Source organism: Caloenas nicobarica, chromosome 11 (assembly GCF_036013445.1).
Source record: "Caloenas nicobarica isolate bCalNic1 chromosome 11, bCalNic1.hap1, whole genome shotgun sequence".
NCBI lineage: Eukaryota > Metazoa > Chordata > Aves > Columbiformes > Columbidae > Caloenas > Caloenas nicobarica.
This window is the reverse complement of record NC_088255.1, coordinates 571,254-590,225: the sequence shown is the minus strand read 5'-3', so window position 1 is coordinate 590,225 and position 18,972 is coordinate 571,254. Positions and strand designations below refer to the sequence as shown.

At 42.2% G+C, this 18,972-nt stretch overlaps 1 protein-coding gene across 1 annotated transcript in view; it reads right to left on the bottom strand.

The window, feature by feature from the left end:
• Positions 1 to 18,037, bottom strand: part of SYN2 (synapsin II) — a 189,208-nt gene extending 171,171 nt beyond the window's left edge. Inside the window, exon 1 of the mRNA XM_065642730.1 lies at positions 17,577 to 18,037. Within this exon, the coding sequence (XP_065498802.1) occupies positions 17,577 to 17,947 (371 nt within the window). The 5' untranslated portion in view covers positions 17,948 to 18,037. The remainder of the gene's footprint in view (positions 1 to 17,576) is intronic.
• Positions 18,038 to 18,972: the final 935 nt, after the last annotated feature.

Here is an 18,972-nt window from a genome sequence, read left to right as displayed (position 1 = left end):
GGAATGCAAGACTGAAGCCTCATTATAATAACCTAGCTGAAAATTCTATGTTAGTATTTACATATTTAATTCTATGCCTGCTAGACTCCCATGAGGATAAATACGGCTTGTTACTTGTTCTAGAAGTGTTTGAAAAGCAGCAAAGAATTAGTGGTAAATAATAATTCAATGCAGAAACTGTTATTTTTGTTTATTTTAAATTCCACTCCTTTGTACAATGTCACTATATTCCACAAATACATAATCTACTAAAAATAAGCTACTAAAAGTCAGCCTTAGTGTATCTACAGGAAGTTAAAGAAGCATTTAAAAACCACTATTTTACTTTTACAATGTTCTTAATGGAATACAAAACATGCATACCTAGATCCTGGCATAAAGAGGGTGCAATTCAGAATATTTGCATTACTTGACATCAGAAATTCTTCATTTTCCCACATTTCCCAGTATTACCCTGTTTTACAATAGCTTAATTTTTAAAATTTTTTACGATGTTATTACTATTGCTGCGTGCGAGTTCCTAGCCCAGTTTCGTTGCAACGCGGCTGCTGTGCAGGCTCTGTGGCGCAGCAGTGCCGCTCGCTCTGGCCGAGCCGCGCGCACCCGCTGGCCCGGCCGCTGCTGCTCCCGCGGACACGCACCGCAGGGGAACGGGGCTCAGTGACGCAGCTCTCTCGGACTAGCGTTCCAGTTCATGCACTTCATTTCATGGAGTTTCTCACTCACCGGACTCACCAGATAATTCTTTATTGCTAGATTTTTAAAACTCTGAAATTTTTAGGATTACCACAAGCAATCCCTGACTTGTAAGAAGACTGAATTCCTCTGAAGACCTGCAATTCCTCTTTTTATTACAAATACGAAGTTGCGGTGCTTCTAAGTAATTTCCTGGGTCAATACCTGACCAAGGGCCGTAATTACCATCTGTATCAACTCTGCTCATCCTTGCAGAACTGCAGCCTTAACTCAAAGCTGTCCAACTCACAAATTCATTGTCATTTCTAACACTGTGCCCACCGAATCAAGCAAAAGCCAGTAATAAATAACTAGTTCAGAAAAGCCCTGCCATTTTTTATAAGGTGAATAAGCTGTTCAGTACATTCTCCAGCCTGCCAGCAGGGTTTGCTTCTCTAACAATTCTGGGTTGTAATTGCAAAAAAAAAAATTGCAATAAGTTGCTTATGAATGTTATTACTTCTTGCATATGATTCTGTCCTTAATGACAGTCAGGAGTCAGATGAAAAAATTGAGACTATTCATGCACGTTCCTTCTCCATGAGTAACCTGCAATACACTTTAAAAGTCTAATAATTGCTCAATCTGTTTTCTCAAAAGTTGAACTGCGGAAAGGCCAAAAACATGTAAAACAATAGGACATGAAAAACTGGAAGGCGTTGTGCAAATTTCAAACACTATTGTGAAAAAGTGTGGGTTTCATATTGTTCCAATTGTACCTGTAAGTCACTAGGTAACAGTTCAGAATGTTAGATGTTACAGTAATTTGTTTCTGCGTAGTGCTATTCAATTACAGGGAACAAACTATGATCAAATTGCTACCAAAGTCTGCTTTACTACTGAAACTGCAAGTGCATGTTAGTACATGTGAACTAATGCCTACATTTAAGTACTACACATGTATTTACGTAATTTTATTATTTTTAAACGCCAATAAGATCATAGGAAATTCTGGCAAGTCATTTTGTCTTTAAGGATGTAGCAGATATTGGGATAAAGGGGAACATGAATGTGAGTTAATAACAGATTCTTATGAATAAATATTCTAATGAAATAGAAGCACTAGTAACTTTGATAATTTTTAAAGAGGAAAAGCTAATTTCACACAGACAGCAGGAGCACAAAGAGAACTTTGAATTATGACAGTCTAAATGCAAGTGATACTGTAGTTTAAATATATGGCAAAAAGATAATCTATTCAGGTACTGAATGCATTTCAACGTATCAGTGATGCATTGAGTGTATCAATAACAAGTCACGAGAATTTTTACATCCATTATTACAGTTTGACAAAGGACAATCTGTTATTAGTTACATGCTCTTTACAACAAACCAAGCACTTCTAATCACTAAGAGCTGAACAACAAAAACTATAAAAACACACTATGTAAGACTGAAAGATGGGAAGAGATGAGGAGGGGAAAGCAAAAACAAACCCTCAAGAAATGTGTACTAGGGAAAATGAATTCAAAATGAATTAAGGGAGCAAAGTGAGCAGAGGAAGCAGCTTACAGCTGTTCAGAGTGCCCGGTTTTAATTTTCTTGTGTTTTTTTGGTCTAACCATGATTTGGATTTATAATGCTATTCATAATAGGCTCTTGGAAGACTACAGAAATAAGAAAATATAATCCCCATTATTTCAATAGAACGAAATTCCAGCACAATGATCTATCAATGGCTAAGTAACAAGCAAATTGCAAGTCTCAATCACTTGATGTACGTATTTTTTTCCAAACAAGTACTACTCCTACAGAGATGTACAATTCCTCTAAGTGAAAAAAGTCAAACACATATTCAAAAATACTAAATACTGGAGAGGGGAACTGATTTTTTTTTAAACAATACATGTGTTAGCTACATGAATTCTTTAGTTAGAAGACAGAAAGGTACTTTAAGAAAATGTGTTTGAATCACGGCAAGTATTCTAGTTGTTGGCAGTAATTTTAAATGTACACTAAGAATTAAGTCACTTCATTCTGTGATGAATTACTGATGTAAAAGTCTACACTAAATTTTCCATTACCTTCCGACTTTTCCATACAAGGACTCTAGAAAGAAAGGAAGGCAAGCAGGAAAAGAATTTCCTGAAAGTTCTCAATGGACTCTGACTTTCCCATCTTTCCATGTATTGTTTTGAAAGGCAACAGCCAGCACAGCTGATTGCTCGTGGCCTGTAGGAAGTGAAACTGTAAAAACTGTCAGAACGAGCATCTGAACGATGCTATCCCCAGCCACAGGGCTGGCTCAATCTGCGACAACACTCCAAGGGCTTCTACACATTTTGTCCATTAAATATTTTTCTTTGCTTGAAAGAGCTTCAGAAAAGTTTTAAGGCATTTACCTTAGTTTATAGCTCATGCTGGAGATCTATGACCAACATGTCATAAATATTTCCTATTTGAAATAATATCACAAATTAAAGTTAGGAATAAAGTTTTCAAAAAAAAAATTAATTAATCCCTAAGAAGCAGTTTGAAATAGTTCTTTTAAAAAGTAGCAACTAGTACAAATGTCATGCCTAACCACACCACACTATTTCTCCAAAGCACCATTGCTACCACATGCAGACACTTAACTGCTCACGGGGGAAAATTACAAGAGTCAATAAACACAGGTATTGTGACTGGACACATCTGATCATTATTTTCTATCTTTCATTGTCACTTACAAGCCTCCACAGTCAGTTTTGGTTTCAACATAGAGGTCAGATAAGTAATTGATTAAAAAAAAAAAATACAATTACATTACAACCACAGATACTTTGATTTTTCCTGTTCACCCTTTCCAAACAATTTCAGCAATACTTGATTCAAACAAAAGTAAGTTCCGCCATATTCTTATTAAACAAAAATTTCAACTTTTAAATAGTTCTAGAAGTTTCCTGGGGTTTTTTTTTAATGTAGCTAAGCTAACTGACTGCACGCTGGCCTCAAAATGTATTTAGCAATATTGGTGGAGACAGCTGACAAAGAGAATTGTAAAAGACAGTAACTGCATCACTTTATCTCTGTTTAATTCAAGTTTGAACAGAAAAAAAAAAAGCTATTCTATGTGAGAATAAAAGGACCTTCATTGGCAGGTCCTCTGTACTGTCACCTAACAAGATTCTTTTTGAAAGTGTATGAAAGATGATTACATATTTAGAATTTTAACTATCTGATCAAAGCTGTTTCTAATCAATTTATTTTCCATTTACATACTTAAAGAACTGCTGCTAGCCTTACAGTCATGGATTTTTACCCTGAGTTTTCAGGCAATGTTTCAGACAAAACAGAAGAATTTGTCCTCATTACACAGAATAGTTTTATGCCTTAGACAGCTCTTTCAGGAAAATATCCCTGGTTTACTGCAGAGAGAGACATACACATGTTCATAACCCTTACACACATGTATATTAAGCCCTCTCAGTGCACAAAACTAAATTCATTTTGTACGCTAACTAGATTATCAGTTACCATACCCAAACACAGATGCAGCAGAGATGATGACTTTGATCAACCAGGCATTAGAACGAGCTGCTTCTGCTGATTAACACCATTTACTTTGATTTACATATTACACATAATCCTGTTTTCCGCCATGAAAGTTATTTGCTAAAGTCCCCAAACTGAAAATATTCTCTTTTTATCTTGAGGAGTAGGGTGTCTGGATCTAAAGAATTTCTAAATCATCTATCAAAAAACTATTCTAAAATATAGAAAGTATAATTTCATATTTCTTAAATTAGTCTATGCTTGTAATACTTCATCAAAATAGGAAGTTTTGAAGAATACGATCAGTAACTAAAAAATTCTGCAGTGTACACATTTTAGCATACAGTAAGCATACTGGCTTCTTAAAAATTCTCTTTTGCTTACTCAAATTTCCCTTTTGCTTCTATTAATTTTTTAAAATAACTTTATCACATATTTTAAAACTACTAGTTATGGAAACAGGATAATAACAACATGTAACTCGCTACCTGTCCATGCTACAGATTTTAACAGAAAACTGTATCGTTTCTATGACCCAGCATGAAAAGTTGATGTTTACTTGTTCTGATAAGAAGGCAAAATCATATATGGAATTTTCGCCATTCTTTATTCTCCCTTTTTTGTGCGACTTCAGTACTCACAAAAGTGCTGTGACAAACCTGCAGGCAAAATAACCCAGTGCAGAGCTCTTGTGTCCCACTGACTGGGGCTGAACTATTTGTCCTCAGTTCAGCATCCAGACAGACGGCCAAACAAGGTGAGATGTGGCTGCACACTTAGGACAATCAGCAATAAGATCACAGAATCCCAGAATGTCAGGGATTGGAAGGGACCTCGAAAGCTCATCCAGTCCAATCCCCCCGCCGGAGCAGGAACACCCAGATGAGGTTACACAGGAAGGTGTCCAGGCGGGTTGGAATGTCTGCAGAGAAGGAGACTCCACAACCTCCCTGGGCAGCCTGGGCCAGGCTCTGGCACCCTCACCATGAAGAAGTTTCTTCTCATCTTTAAGTGGCACCTCCTGTGTTCCAGTTTGCACCCACTGGCCCTTGTCCTATCACTGGTTGTCACCGAGAAGAGCCTGGCTCCATCCTCCTGACACTCCCCCTTTCCATATTGATCCCCATGAATGAGGTCACCCCTCAGTCTCCTCTTCTCCAGCTCCAGAGCCCCAGCTCCTCAGCCTTTCCTCACACGGGAGATGCTCCACTCCCTTCAGCATCTTCGTGGCTGCGCTGGACTCTCTCCAGCAGTTCCCTGTCCTGCTGGAACTGAGGGGCCCAGAACTGGACACAATATTCCAGATGTGGTCTCACCAGGGCAGAGCAGAGGGGCAGGAGAACCTCTCTGACCTACTGACCACCCCCTTCTAATCCCCCCAGGTCCCATTGGCCTTCCTGGCCACAAGGGCCCAGTGCTGGCTCATGGTCACCCTGCTGTCCCCAGGACCCCCAGGTCCCTTTCCCCTACACTGCTCTCCAACAGGTCATTCCCCAACCTATACTGGAACCTGGGGTTGTTCCTGCCCAGATTCAAGACCCTACACTTGCCCTTGTTGTATTTCATTAAATTTTTCCCCACCCAGCTCTCCAGCCTGTCCAGGTCTCTGGATGGCAGCACAGCCTTCCAGTGGCAGCCACTCCTCCCAGCAAACTTGCTGACAGTGCACTCTGTTCCCTCATCCAAGTCGTTGATGAATATATTGAATAGTACTGGTATCACTCATCTATCACTGTATAACTTTGTATGCACGGACATAAACACACTGTTAGATAAACAATCTCGTGGTAACAATTGGATATTATACATGATGTAAGATTGCATGCTATAAGGCTATCTCAGCTATTCTGAGCAAAAATTCTAGCACAGACAAGTACACTGAGGTTGAAATTCTTTGAATTATTCAAAAAACTGAAAAAAGGCCAGGAAAAGCAGTTTTACCAAATCATTTAATGTTTGTAAACACTGTTGCCTTAGGCAGGAGGTCTAGGTACCAACAACCCTGCTAACATATTTGAAAAGTTACAGAACTCTTTTTTAGAATTACTGTTTGTCCCTCAAAAATATGTTTTCTCAATATCAATCAGGTTTTCTTCCTTTCAAACAGTCATTTGAAAATCCACAAACTGGAAACGTGCATTTAACCAAAGTAACAAGTGCTTTAAATCTTACACTAGTGTTTGTTAAGCAGTTATACACACAGTTTTCATGCTATCACAACTGACAGCAGTTTGCCATATGTTTTTTTCAAAGGCTGAAACCAGTACTGGAATTCTCTTCCATAGAAGGCACCATAAATGCACCGTTTTAAATCAAACAAACGAGAAACAACTAACAAACGCTCAGGAAAAAGCCTACACGAGCCCAATAACAAGCTATCTCAAGCAAAGCAAACCAGAAAATACAGGTTTAATTACATTGTTCCAGTGTAAAATCTCACACTGCCTGGGTTTCAGAATAACAGTACTGGGTGCGTTTATTCTACATCAAAAGCTTCCCAGAGTATGGTTCCTGAAGTGCATGGACACTATCCCCAAGGGACTTGGACAATTCTAAAGCAACCATGCCGTAACATCTCATTTCGCTCTGAGGGAGGATATTGCTCTGAAGGCCACATGGGACCTGATGGGTCATCAAATCACCACCCAGCAGCCAAGGGTTGGGGATCTCAAGTGTGCACTTATAATGGGTCACACTGCTCAGAGAAAAACAAAACAAAACAACCAACCACAACAGCAACCTAAAAACGTTCTTAGCTGCCTAACTTTTTGTAAAGGACTTGTAGCAAACAGGCAAACAAAACCTCCCAGCCACTGCAAGACCCAAAAGGCAAAGGACTGCTCCTCATCAACCCGAGACGAACAGACCTGCGCTCTGCTTCTACCCACACGCTTCAGGAGCAAAGACCAGTCCAGTGCAAGTTATTTTAACAGAAAGAATGTAAACCTTCATACACAGGCATTATACTTTACATTACTGTGTCTTTTGACTCCTCTAAAGTATTACTGCTGCCAAGAAAATTAACCTTACCCTCTTGTATGTTGGATTGCTGCTGGTTCACACCAGACATTTCCTCATTAGTAAGAAAATTAATCAGCACAAAAATTCTAGAACATGAGTCCAACAAAAAGAATTTAGGTAGAGTCCAAGCTCATACAAAATACTGACTCTCTAAATCCCATTCTTCTACCATCACACCCCATACAAGACATTCTCCAACCCGCCGAGTGGCGTCCGATGGCACAATGAAAGAGCCTCCTCTTATGCCACTGCAACCCTACAGCACCAGAGCAAGAAAACCACAACCACAGAAGAATTAGCATTCTGGACAACGTCCATCAGTGAAAATCCCTACAAATTCTTCTTTAGAAATAAATTATACATGCAAATACATATATGTACACATAGACCCAATACACCCTTCATAACGCTAGCACATCACTACTAAAGCAACGTTTTTCATTGTGGTTTTCATTGTAATGGCTGCCTATTTAAACCTCATCTCAAATACTTCAAATATTATTTTACTCTAAAATTTTAAAAGTGCTACTATAAACACTATTGGCACTTATTAATATATATTGTATGCAACAATTAATAATAATTATTAATTTTTATTTACCTCAGACAGTAGATGGCTAAGACAACTACTAAGTAGAACAAGTCTATAGTCATAGCACATTATGGAACCATATTGCCACTCAGTGGAATTTGACTTATTTATCACATTTCATGATGAAACCTTTTCATTGCCCTTCCAGAATCCCATATCTGAGGTGAAGGCTTTTCTACTATTAACCATTTTCTGGTCCTAGAAAGGAAAGAAATCTTTGAAATTTTTTAAAGCTTTCTTAATGATGAACCACATTAAAATGTGCATATACATAGAAAGCTTTCATTGCAAATTATCTTCAAAACAAAATAAATCATTGAAGAAAGCTAAGAGGTAGTGAAAACAGTGCTGAATCTTCCTCTTTGGAGCCATCCTCATTTCTTTAAACAAAATATGAGACTTAACAGACTGTGACTGTTCTCATATTGGAGTTTAATCTACTAAATCTGTATTGTTTCAGTAGAATTATAATCAGTTTTTATTAGCAAAAAGTCAGAAGTAATAAACAACGTTGAACAGAACAGAACTGAAGTTAAGGCATAGAGATATGTATACAAATACAACAAGAATGTCACGTTGCTACCTTCTTTTTAAGCAAGAGATCAGCACCAATTTTCTTCTCTTTTGGAACTCACTTTAAATCATAAGAGACTTTTAAACTTGCACTTTTCCTTCCCAGGCTTGTTTCTATCCTCCACATACACTCACACACTCTCCCCTGGTTTCTCCTGTGAGAAGTCAACATTATCACAACACAGGATCTGCCACGGTGACCAACAGAATCTGGTAGGTGTGCAGCTCAGCACATTTCTGCCCCTGCAAGCCAGGCAATTCAGCAAAAAAAGTCAATGTTTCATAAACAGCATTAGATTTCGAAGGTCAACATGAAGAGATAAAGGCACTTCTTGACCAAGAGAACCACTTTATTTTCATATACGCACGGAAAGAGTATCTAAAGTTGCACTCGGTTCTGAAACACCTGCTCAGGAATTACTGGAACGCAGGCACTTTTGACTCCTAGAGCAGGGACACATCCACACACAAGTACAACTCGGGCTTCACGCCCCACTGTGCCACAAGCCTTCTCTGGGAGTTCTCCACACTCATCAACCACCACAGTAACTATCTGCAAGTGGCAGCACACATTGCTGACATAGTCTAACTTTTCTTCACGTCGAGCAGTGGAAACAACTGCTTATTACAGGTGTAAACAGTCCTCTGGAATCTGTACCTATTACATCTTTAAAGAAAAAATTCTAGATTTTTAACTGTTCATTGTGATATTCCCTAATGCTTATTCACTCACAGTTTATTTCTGTGAAGGCATGATTTTAAAAAATTGGGGGTTAGGACAAAAAATTATAGCTTTTTTTTTTCTTAAAAGTCATATCATTTTTATTTAATCTACTTCTCTGTAATACATTTATAAAATATTTTAATATGGTGTAATCTATAAATAGGAACGATTCATTAAATTGAATAAATCTATTCGTTTGTATCGAATCATTTTATGTGGGTGCTTTAGAACAGAATTAAGATATTTAAAAGATTTTATCTGAGGCTCTGATAATATTCTTTAATTATTTTAATCACCTGATAAAAATTCAAGGAAATGCATGTATTTTAAAATATTTTTTTTAATAACTCCTACTAGCAATCAATGACGCATTATAAACACCAATATCCAATCAGGTATAAGACTGTAGAGATCAAATGGTCAATTTGAGCAAGTTCTAACGTGGAACAGCCATTACAAAAAGCTGGAAGACAGTGCATTTAATGCTTGGACCAAACCTGCCTTTTCTAAAAACGTCTGGCACCTGAGTGGCTGATGGTGGCATGAGATGTTTTTGTTCCCACTACCTGCTTGGTTGGAGGGGGGGGCAAAAAAGAGGTGATCACGCTTTATTAAATAGACACCAAGCATCTCACCATTGGTTTTTTGTTCCGCTTTAAGGAAAACAGGGAAAGTACACTCACGCCTCTGTCTGCACAAGCTGGGACTATATCCCTAATTTTCACAGAGGGAGGAAAGAACTTCTATTCTCCTGCCTCTCATACCAGCAGGTCACAGTAACCTACAAAAAATGGGCTGAGCCCAAACAAACACAGGTGTTCAGAGGTGAAAATAATTAAGAGAACATTGTTCACGCTCCTTCCCAGCTGCACTTAAGCAACAACGTTGTGACATCTCGTGTCTTCTACCTACTTCAATCACAGACGCACAGGAGGAAGGATAAAGATACCAGCAGTGTATGGAAAAAACAGAAAGGTTCTTCAAAACCTGGAGTTTCATGTTCTTCAGCACTGATACTGAACCCACCCATTAATTAAATGAATCCCACTGAAATTTGCAAGATTTGTTGGGAATCAGTGTATTTGTCAACAAGAGCTCATTAATATTTCTGGTTCAGCCAGGTAGAGACACGCTTGCAGTGCAAGTGGGTACTGTAAAATGGTCAGAGTCTTTTCACTTTTCACAAAAGCTTAAACTAGTCTCCAGTTCACATTACCATGAATGCCCATCATCTCTCTCCACCAGCTGGCTGGCTGAAAGCACAGTAGCTTTCCCCTGGGAAGTTAAGTCTGACTCAGCACAGATAAAGCTGTTTAATTAAGAAAAGCAGCAGCGCAATCAAGCAAGTATTTTGCATTCTAGACTAAGGTATGGCGCTGTGCTCCCATCCATGAAGTCTGCAAAGTCTTATCACCTCATTACACATTTTTTTCACTCCACAATTAGCCTCATCTTTGGAAGCGCCATCATTATTCCAGGTAATATTTACTTCATAATTTATTGCTTCACTTTTTGTCATTTACGACAGAGCTTGCTTTGCCAATTTACTTTTTTCCATTCTTTACAACTTTTCCACCTACTTGTAATTACCCTTCGCTGCTGTGTTCATCCAACCAGGTCTAGAATCCTTCTACATCCAAACTTGACTCACTGGTATTCGTTGTTCTCTTCCTCAGACACAAGTTTATACTCAAACACAGATTTTCACTAAAGTCTTATGACATTTTTAACGCAGATTGCAGTGTATCTTATCTACAAACGTATAAAAATCCCAATCGTCAGTCTGTTTCAATTACACGAATAACACCTTTCTGTAGTTCAGAACATTCAAAATGGGTAGGCTGGCTGAAGACCTAAAGGTGATAAAATCATGCGATATCACATGTGAATACTTGTCTGGAGGACTCGCATGGTACTATTAAGAACTGAGTACTAAAATTGCATACTGTGAAGTCACTAATTCAAAAATATGTTCATACTGTGAGAATATTTAGCATCAACCTTTTGGAGAAATGCGGTTTCAATAGAAATGTGTACAGTCTTGCAGTGTCCTATAGCCTTTACAGAATGGCAAATAACATCCATTTAAAGCAGAGACAGCTCAAAATACAGTAAGTCCTCTAGACACACTTTTTCAAGATGAACAATATGAAGTCTATGAAGACCTTTTGTTTCATACTGCTCGTATTTCAATGGATTACAATTTGCTCCTGGCAAATAATTATGAAATTCTGACGAGACTGTATGTACAATTTCTTATTTCACTTAGGTCTAAAATGAAAATATACCTATCTGAAATTAATTAATTGTTTCCTTGCCAATTTCTTCATTTCCTTTCCATTAAGGAAAACTTTAGAAAAAAAACATTGGCAAACACTTTTTAATATATATTACCTCTTCAGCTAAACATGTTACTACAGGTTTCATTAAGCCTCAGAGACATTTCTGTGGTCTCTTCAGAGACAAAGGAGGGGAAAAAAAGATTCACTTGGATTCTGAGCACAGGGGACAGGACAGGGGATTAAACCAGACACAATCTGCCCAAATTTGTACTCAGCATCTCATATACACTAAGTTGCCTAAAAGAATGTAGTGTGTTGTGCTATCTATACAAATAGAGCCAAGTATTACACATGACAGAACTGTAGATAGAAAAAAGCTCTGCATTTTTTTCTTAGATCATCTTAAAACACTAGCACACGTGTTGTGTGGTGCAGAATTATATCAGGTGGCCATTTCAGAGAACAGCCATGAAATACAACTTGCATGAGATTGCTGTATGCTACAGATTTGTTAACACATTACATTACATACTGCAGTTAGTTCAGCTCCATGTCCTTGTTCTCAAGTTCTTGCCCAGCGTGAACTTGATACTGAAAAACCGGAGAAAGACAAGTAACACGGCTCAGCGAGATGTGCCTGCAGCCCTTCAGAAAAACACATGCACAAGCCATGAGGAGTTCAAAATAAGCTTTACCTCGCTCTGCAGAAACTCGCCTCATTTCACCTGTGTGCCAGCACAGAGATGTGCTGCTGGTGGCCATGGCAGCCCCTGCCCGTGCCCACAGCTCTCCGTTAATTACGTTGCTATTTTGATTGCAAAAATGGAGAGTGCTAATGCAGAGCTGGGAACCGCAGCGTGCTGGGATGTAGCACTGAGCTAATTACTTGGTTGTAAAACGCTGGCAGGCACATGCCTTAGTGTAAAATCTGGCTGCCAGCTCCTTTCTGGAATAGGACCTCGGTCCAAAGGCCGTAACTAGAATTAGACTGCCACACATCAATTTTTTTTTTCTAAGATTCAGATTAAACTTCTCCCGAAGAAAGTTTCAAAATGTGAAGCTTTCACAGGAACCAAAAATTGAAGATAAACCAAAGTAAAATCTTTATCACTCTTGCTCAACTTCAGGGGTTTTAAGGAACCTGTTACCTTCTTTGAAAGATTACAGTGTTATGCCGAAGGCAAGGTTGCTTTCCCTTTTATATTAGGAGCTTCTTGTTGCAAAAAGCACAGCAGCTCTAAATTAGTATTTAAAACTAATTAAAGTAGCCTATTGTATGTCTTTTTCCCTATAAAAAACACACACATTGTTAAGATTACTGTTTCTTTACACTCATTGCCTGAAGGCATAGATCCACACTTGGCCATTTGGCCAGTCTTACCAGCTCAGACCTTTGTTAAAATCAGTCTCCTCGTACCTCTGCGACTCAGCTGTCCCTTGCCTTGACCTGCTCTCCAAAACTGCTCATCCTCAGCCCTACACGATCCTTCCAATCCCCCTGGGCAACAACCACTGGTTCCACATTTGCCCCCGCCCTGGGTTTCCCTCCCAGTTTTACACTGTGGCTTCTAGTTCAACTGAAGTTAGTAAATACTAATTACTTACGCACAATTGAATGATCCCTACTGAACAGAAAAACTCCAAAGAATTTTCATGGTCATGTGCAGGTCGTTTGGCAGTTACCCCCTACATCCGTGCATAAAACAACTGCACACACATTTTTAATTGAAACTGTTTTCCAACTTCTAGTAAATGGGAAAAAAAAAATTCTGCTCACTTCAGTAAATTTTTGTATCACAAACCAGCGTTCTTCTGCACTACGACAATATTGTTCACATTAAAAATATTTATGATCAGCAATGTTTGTCCATAAATGACTCAGTAATTTTAAAACACAAAGTTTGCTCTTCATATAGCATTTGTCCCAGCCACTTGGAAATTATCTCTTGGGCCTGTCACAAGATGACTAACTACTAAGGCAGTAAACATTACAAGAAATGCAAAATTCTCAGGAGCGGGGGGGGAAAGGTACTGGTACTTATAACAAGATTTGTGCTTAAAAATAAAAGAACAAAATTTTTCCACTTGATTCTTTTTATAGTTTCGTCACTACTGCCAACAAATCTTATATTCAGGCTTTAAAGCACAAAACAGACAAAGGAATAATTATGTTTCAACATTGAAACAGCTTTCTAAATATGACACATAAGCTTTCAATAAAGTTAATGATCTATATACACAGCATTTTGGCACCTTGCCACTGATGTATGGCCCCTAATCAATTGCTTGTTCAGCAGTGAATATTCAGAACATTTTGTATACAGAACAAAATGGTTATTTTCTGAGGAAATTAAATGCATTTTAAAATAAACTTATCTAGCTGAAAACTTTGGACACCTAATGCAGACCAGGAGCTTTGAAAGGAGAATTAAAAGAAAAGGTTAAGCAAGTTGCCTAGGTTTTAATTTGGCTCTGTCACTAACCTCTTGGATGACCTTGAACAAGTTCTTTTACTTCCTAATTTCCTCCTTTTGTAAAGATATCAAAAAGATACCTAAAGCTGTAAAACAATCACTGAAGTCTATTACAAAAAATCATTATTAAACCTAACAAGTGGTTCTTGAAGCTTTGCCCTCTCCAACCGATCCATGAAGCATCTGTAAATCAGACAGTTTTCCACTACATCTTTAAATACTTTGTAAGGTTCTCAACTAGATGTGTTAACTCAGAACAGGCTTCTGGACATCAGTGAAGGTACTGAAAACATCTGCTCAGTATGCAGCTGCAGGTGGAAAAAAAGGTGACATTAAAATGCATGAAGAATAGGCCAGAAAAGAAAATGAGCTTTTCCAAGGCCTTTATATAAATGACTAGCACTGTTCCATTTGAAGGAGTGTTTGCATTACAGGCCACCCCTTCTTCATGGTGATATTCCGGAATGACAGAAAGTTTCAAAGATAATTGGCAAAAGTGATGGCTAGCTATTGGCTTTCACCTTTGGACCGAAGGATCATTCATCGCACAAAGTGACCGAGAGAGAGCATTCCGTGAGAAGCAGAACCAACAATGACCACTCGTCACGGATTTGCCTCTAGTAGATGACAACAAACTTCAGCCTGTTTTCTTCTTCCCCTACACTTGCCACCGAGGCAGATGTAAAGCTGCGAGCTGGCAGAAAGTCTTGGATACCAACTTATTTTGTAGTCTTGCCTGTGGTTGAAGCCCTCAGAGGTCTCTCTCGTCTATGTAGATGCAAGTTTCCAAAGAACCTGTGAGAAAAGAATTGTCTTTCACGGCTCTAACGCATCTTTAATCGAGAGCATTACTGGAAAAAGGAGGAAAGTTTGACACAATGATGGCATTTGCCCTCTTTCCTTAAGAAGTCAGATCATGAGACATGGTAAAAATATAAAAATTAGTCCAAATAAGTTAATTGTCCCATTCTGCCCCTATCCTACGCCATAAAAGTAAAGAATCTTAAAAGGAGAATTTCAAAACTTGTAATAGGACAAACTTCTTAAGGCAAGATAAGTCACTGAGATCAAGATTAAAAAATCCAAGCAACAACTGAGCATTTTCTTACATGTAGAATATCCCATATGATTCCATTAGTGACAATAATTATGTTGGGTTACTAAATCTTAGACTTCAAGTATGAGTCCATCTCTAATAGAAATAAAATACATTACAAAACAAAATGCCCTTTTGATACTAGAGGTAAGAGGCAATGTCCTTTGCTGACAGAAGAAGGTGCTTAATGCTTCCTCTGGCCCTTGCTAAAGAGGAGGCTGAATTAGTAGGATGTCTGTGTCATCCAGACCAAAATTCTTTTATTTCAGTTGAAAACGCCATCCAAAAGCAATACATCCATTTTCCATTTAAGACAAACACAATGCAGCTCAAAACACCATGAAAACAAACTCCCGGCATACGATCCTCCTCTCAGGATCAACGTAAACGAACTGCAATTGTTTCTTAGGAGGCTCTCAGAGAGATGTCCAGTCGTTTTCCTCGTCATTGCCAGCGTGTGTTCAGTGTCACCGGGCAGCAGCTCCTCATACCTCGTCGCGCTGAGCCGAGCGCCAGCGCGTCCTGCCAGGTGGTGCCCATCGGACCACGCAAAGTCAGCTATTGCCAGTTCCGGGATTTCAGTTTGTTCTTTTTTTCAAATTAACATACATATTCCATTTTAGCCCATATAGTCAAATTCTATAGCGGTTCAATGTATGTCGGTATGGATATCCCTACTTCCAAAGGTATGGAGCAAACTTTTCTGCATCTATTATCAGAATATACATATATATATGTATTTCAAAATCTATTTTAAAATCTTCAGTTACAAAATTATTAGGTTTTTTGAGGAGAAAGAGCCAGTAAAGCAGCAAACTGTTTTTTCTAGAACTACTACATATCTGTGTCACATGGTATGAGAGAGAAAAAAGAAAAAAAAAAAAAAAAAAAACCAGTAAGCAGGCATGAGTAACCTTGTGTTTACCAGGACTGCATCTCATCTCCTACCTGGAATGCTGCTGGGGGCATCCACCATGCAGAGCTTTAAAAGCTTTGCTGTTGCTGACAGGCTGTCTTAATTTCGGGTGCATTTATCAAATACGTAAAACATACCATGATTATAATAAACAGGAAGGCTTCTGTAGGTATAGAAGAACTCTACCAGAAACAAACGTCGTGAACATATACAGTTATTTAATTTACCGAGCAGAAATTTGTGCACTGTAGAATATTAAATAAATAGATGTATCTGCAAGGCAGCCAGCAGTGTCCATGGATGCATCTCCATGACGTAGGTACAGAGGCTGGCTCAGTCTGGCAGATAAAACAACCTTTTTTTTTTTTTTTTAAATATTAAAAAAAACACACCACAAAACCAAGAACAGAAGAAAAAAACCTGAAAAATCTAACAGGTAACGTCATCTTAACATTCTAATATATTTGCTATAGATAATGGTTTACATCTTTTTTCAAGTATTTTATTAAAGTACCATTTTAAAGCAGATTGTATCAAACCATAGAACCGTGCTCGTCCATCTAGACAGCAAGGCTATACATCTGAGAAGCTGACAGTAAAATCAAAACCCCCAAATCCATTAATCCATTACTGAATGATGTCACTGTTGCAAAAACATACTTGTTTTACTTGTATTATTTGAAGGCATTATTAAGACCTTATATACTGTAATTAGCAACAGCGAACGAGACGATTCACAGCTTGACGTGTAAACATACATGATAGGGAAGCAAGTTAGTGAAGGATTAATCGGTATACATCCTTCCTATACAGCACAGCACCCACCAGAGTCATACGTGATAAACAGGTCTGGGAAGGCTGTAACCTCTCCTGCTGGCAACAGCCAGGCAGGGAGGAAATGACTCCATGTACAAGTTTTACGTTCTGTAAATCCCACATTTTTTATTACGATACTGGAAGCAAAACACCCACCCCACACAAACCCAGCGAAGTTAATTAACCTCATCGCACAAATTCACAGGGCTACGGTAAAACCGAGGGCTGGTCCTCGGTATCCTGAAGGACCTTCACCCGAACACGCATTTCAGACGCTGCAACAGAAGCACCGGGATCTGCGCGAAAACAAGCCCGCTCATAAATATGAATTAACACACGTAACGCTACGAACACACGCAGTTCAAAACAGAAATTCGTGCCTAAGACACCTAAATCCTACCTGCACCTGTACATGGGTGCTTTATTTCGCTAGAGAACACCGTGGGTGCTTTTTCAGGGCGGTAAATACGTTTTATTTAGTGCTCTGACGGAAAACGGGTTCTATCCCTAGTCAGGCGCTGCAGAGTTTGCGGGTTTTTTCGCTCCATCTTCCAGCCTGTAGCGCTTCGCTTCGGCCCCGCGGCTGCCGCCTCAGCGAGGCCGGGCGGGGAGCGCTGCCCCGGGGGGATGGCGCTGCCCCGGGGGGATGGCGCTGCCCCGGGGATACGGCTCTGCCCGGCCGCCCTCCCGCCGGCTCCGACCCGCCGAGCGCCGGGCGCCCCCGCCCAGGTGAGCCCGCGCCCGCGGGGAGGGAGAGCGGGCGCTGAGAGGGGCCGGGCCCGCGGGGCCAGGACCGCAGTGCGCGGGAGGGGAAGGCCGGGGAAGGGGCAGGAGGAGGGCGCGGGGGCCCTGCCGCGGCGCGGGGGCACCTACCAGTCCGTGTGCGGCTCGTCGATGACCAGCAGCAGCTTGAACTTTCTGCCGGCAGCCGAGGAGACGGCGGAGGAGGGATCCACCAGCCCGGCCGAGGCCGCCGTCTGCTTCACGGCGTTGGACAGGGAGCTGAAGAAGCTGCTGCCCGCTGACTGCTGCGGCGGCGGCGGCTGCTGCTGAGGGGGCGCCGAGTGCGGCGGCTGCCGGCGCTCCGCGGCCGGGGAGGCTGAGGCGGGGGCCGCGGAGGCTGAGGGAGGCGGCGGCGGCGGCGGCTGCTGGGGCTCCGGCCGCTGCAGGTCGGTCATGTAGCCATTGGGCAGGTTGGCGATGAAGCTGCTGTCCGAGAGCCTGCGCCGCAGAAAGTTCATCATCTGGCCGGGCGGGCGAGGCTGCGGAGCGGAGCGGAGCGGGGCGGAGCGGGGCGCGATCCGGAGCGGGGAGCGATCCGCAGCCGGGCTCGGTCTCAGCCCCACTGCCGGCCGGGGCGCGCGCCGCCGCCTTCCCTCAGCCGCGCGGACAGCGCGCGCCCTGCCGCTCCCGCCCGCCGCCAGGGGGCGGCTGCCGCGCGCGCGCGCGCTCCCGGGGCTGAGGAGAAGAGGCGGGAACGCCGCGCGCCCCGGGGAGCGGGAACCGGGGCTGGGGGAACAACCGGGGCTGAGGGAACAGCCGGGCTGGGAGAACGGCCGGGGCTGAGGGAACAGCCGGGCTGGGAGAACGGCCCGAGCTGAGGGAACGGCCGGGCTGAGAGAACGGTCCGAGCTGAGGGAGCCGGGGCTGAGGGAATAGCCGGGCTGAGGGAACGAGCTGGGGCTGAGGGAACGAGCCGGCGCTGAGGGAGCCTGGGCTGAGGGAACGAGCCGGCGCTGAGGGAACGAGCCGGCGCTGAGGGAACGAACCGGGGCTGAGGGAACGAACGGGGCTGAGGGAGCGAACCAGGGCTGAGGGAACGAACGGGGCTGAGGGAACGAACGGGGCTGAGGGAGCGAACCGGGCTGAGGGAGCGAACCACGGCTGAGGGAACGAACGGGGCTGAGGGAGCGAACCGGGGCTGAGGGAGCCCGGGCTGAGGGAACGAACCGGGGCTGAGGGAACAACCGGGCTGAGGGAACCGGCCCCGCGGGCCGAACCCTCGTCCCCGGCGCCCCCCGGCGTGCGCCGGGCTGAGGCGGGGCCGGCTCCAGCCGCGGGCAGCGCCCGCTGTAGCGGCGACCCCGGGGAGCGGGCCGGGCTCTGCAGTCCCGGGGCGCCGCGGGGGCCCCTGCACCGCGCGCCGAGCTGCCAGCGCCAGCTGCGGGCTCCGTTTTGAGCCGAGACACCAAGCGCCGTGGTTTGTCCGCACACCCCGCGGGCGCGGAGCGGCGCTCAGCCCGCCCGCTGCCGGGATGGGGGGGGGAAC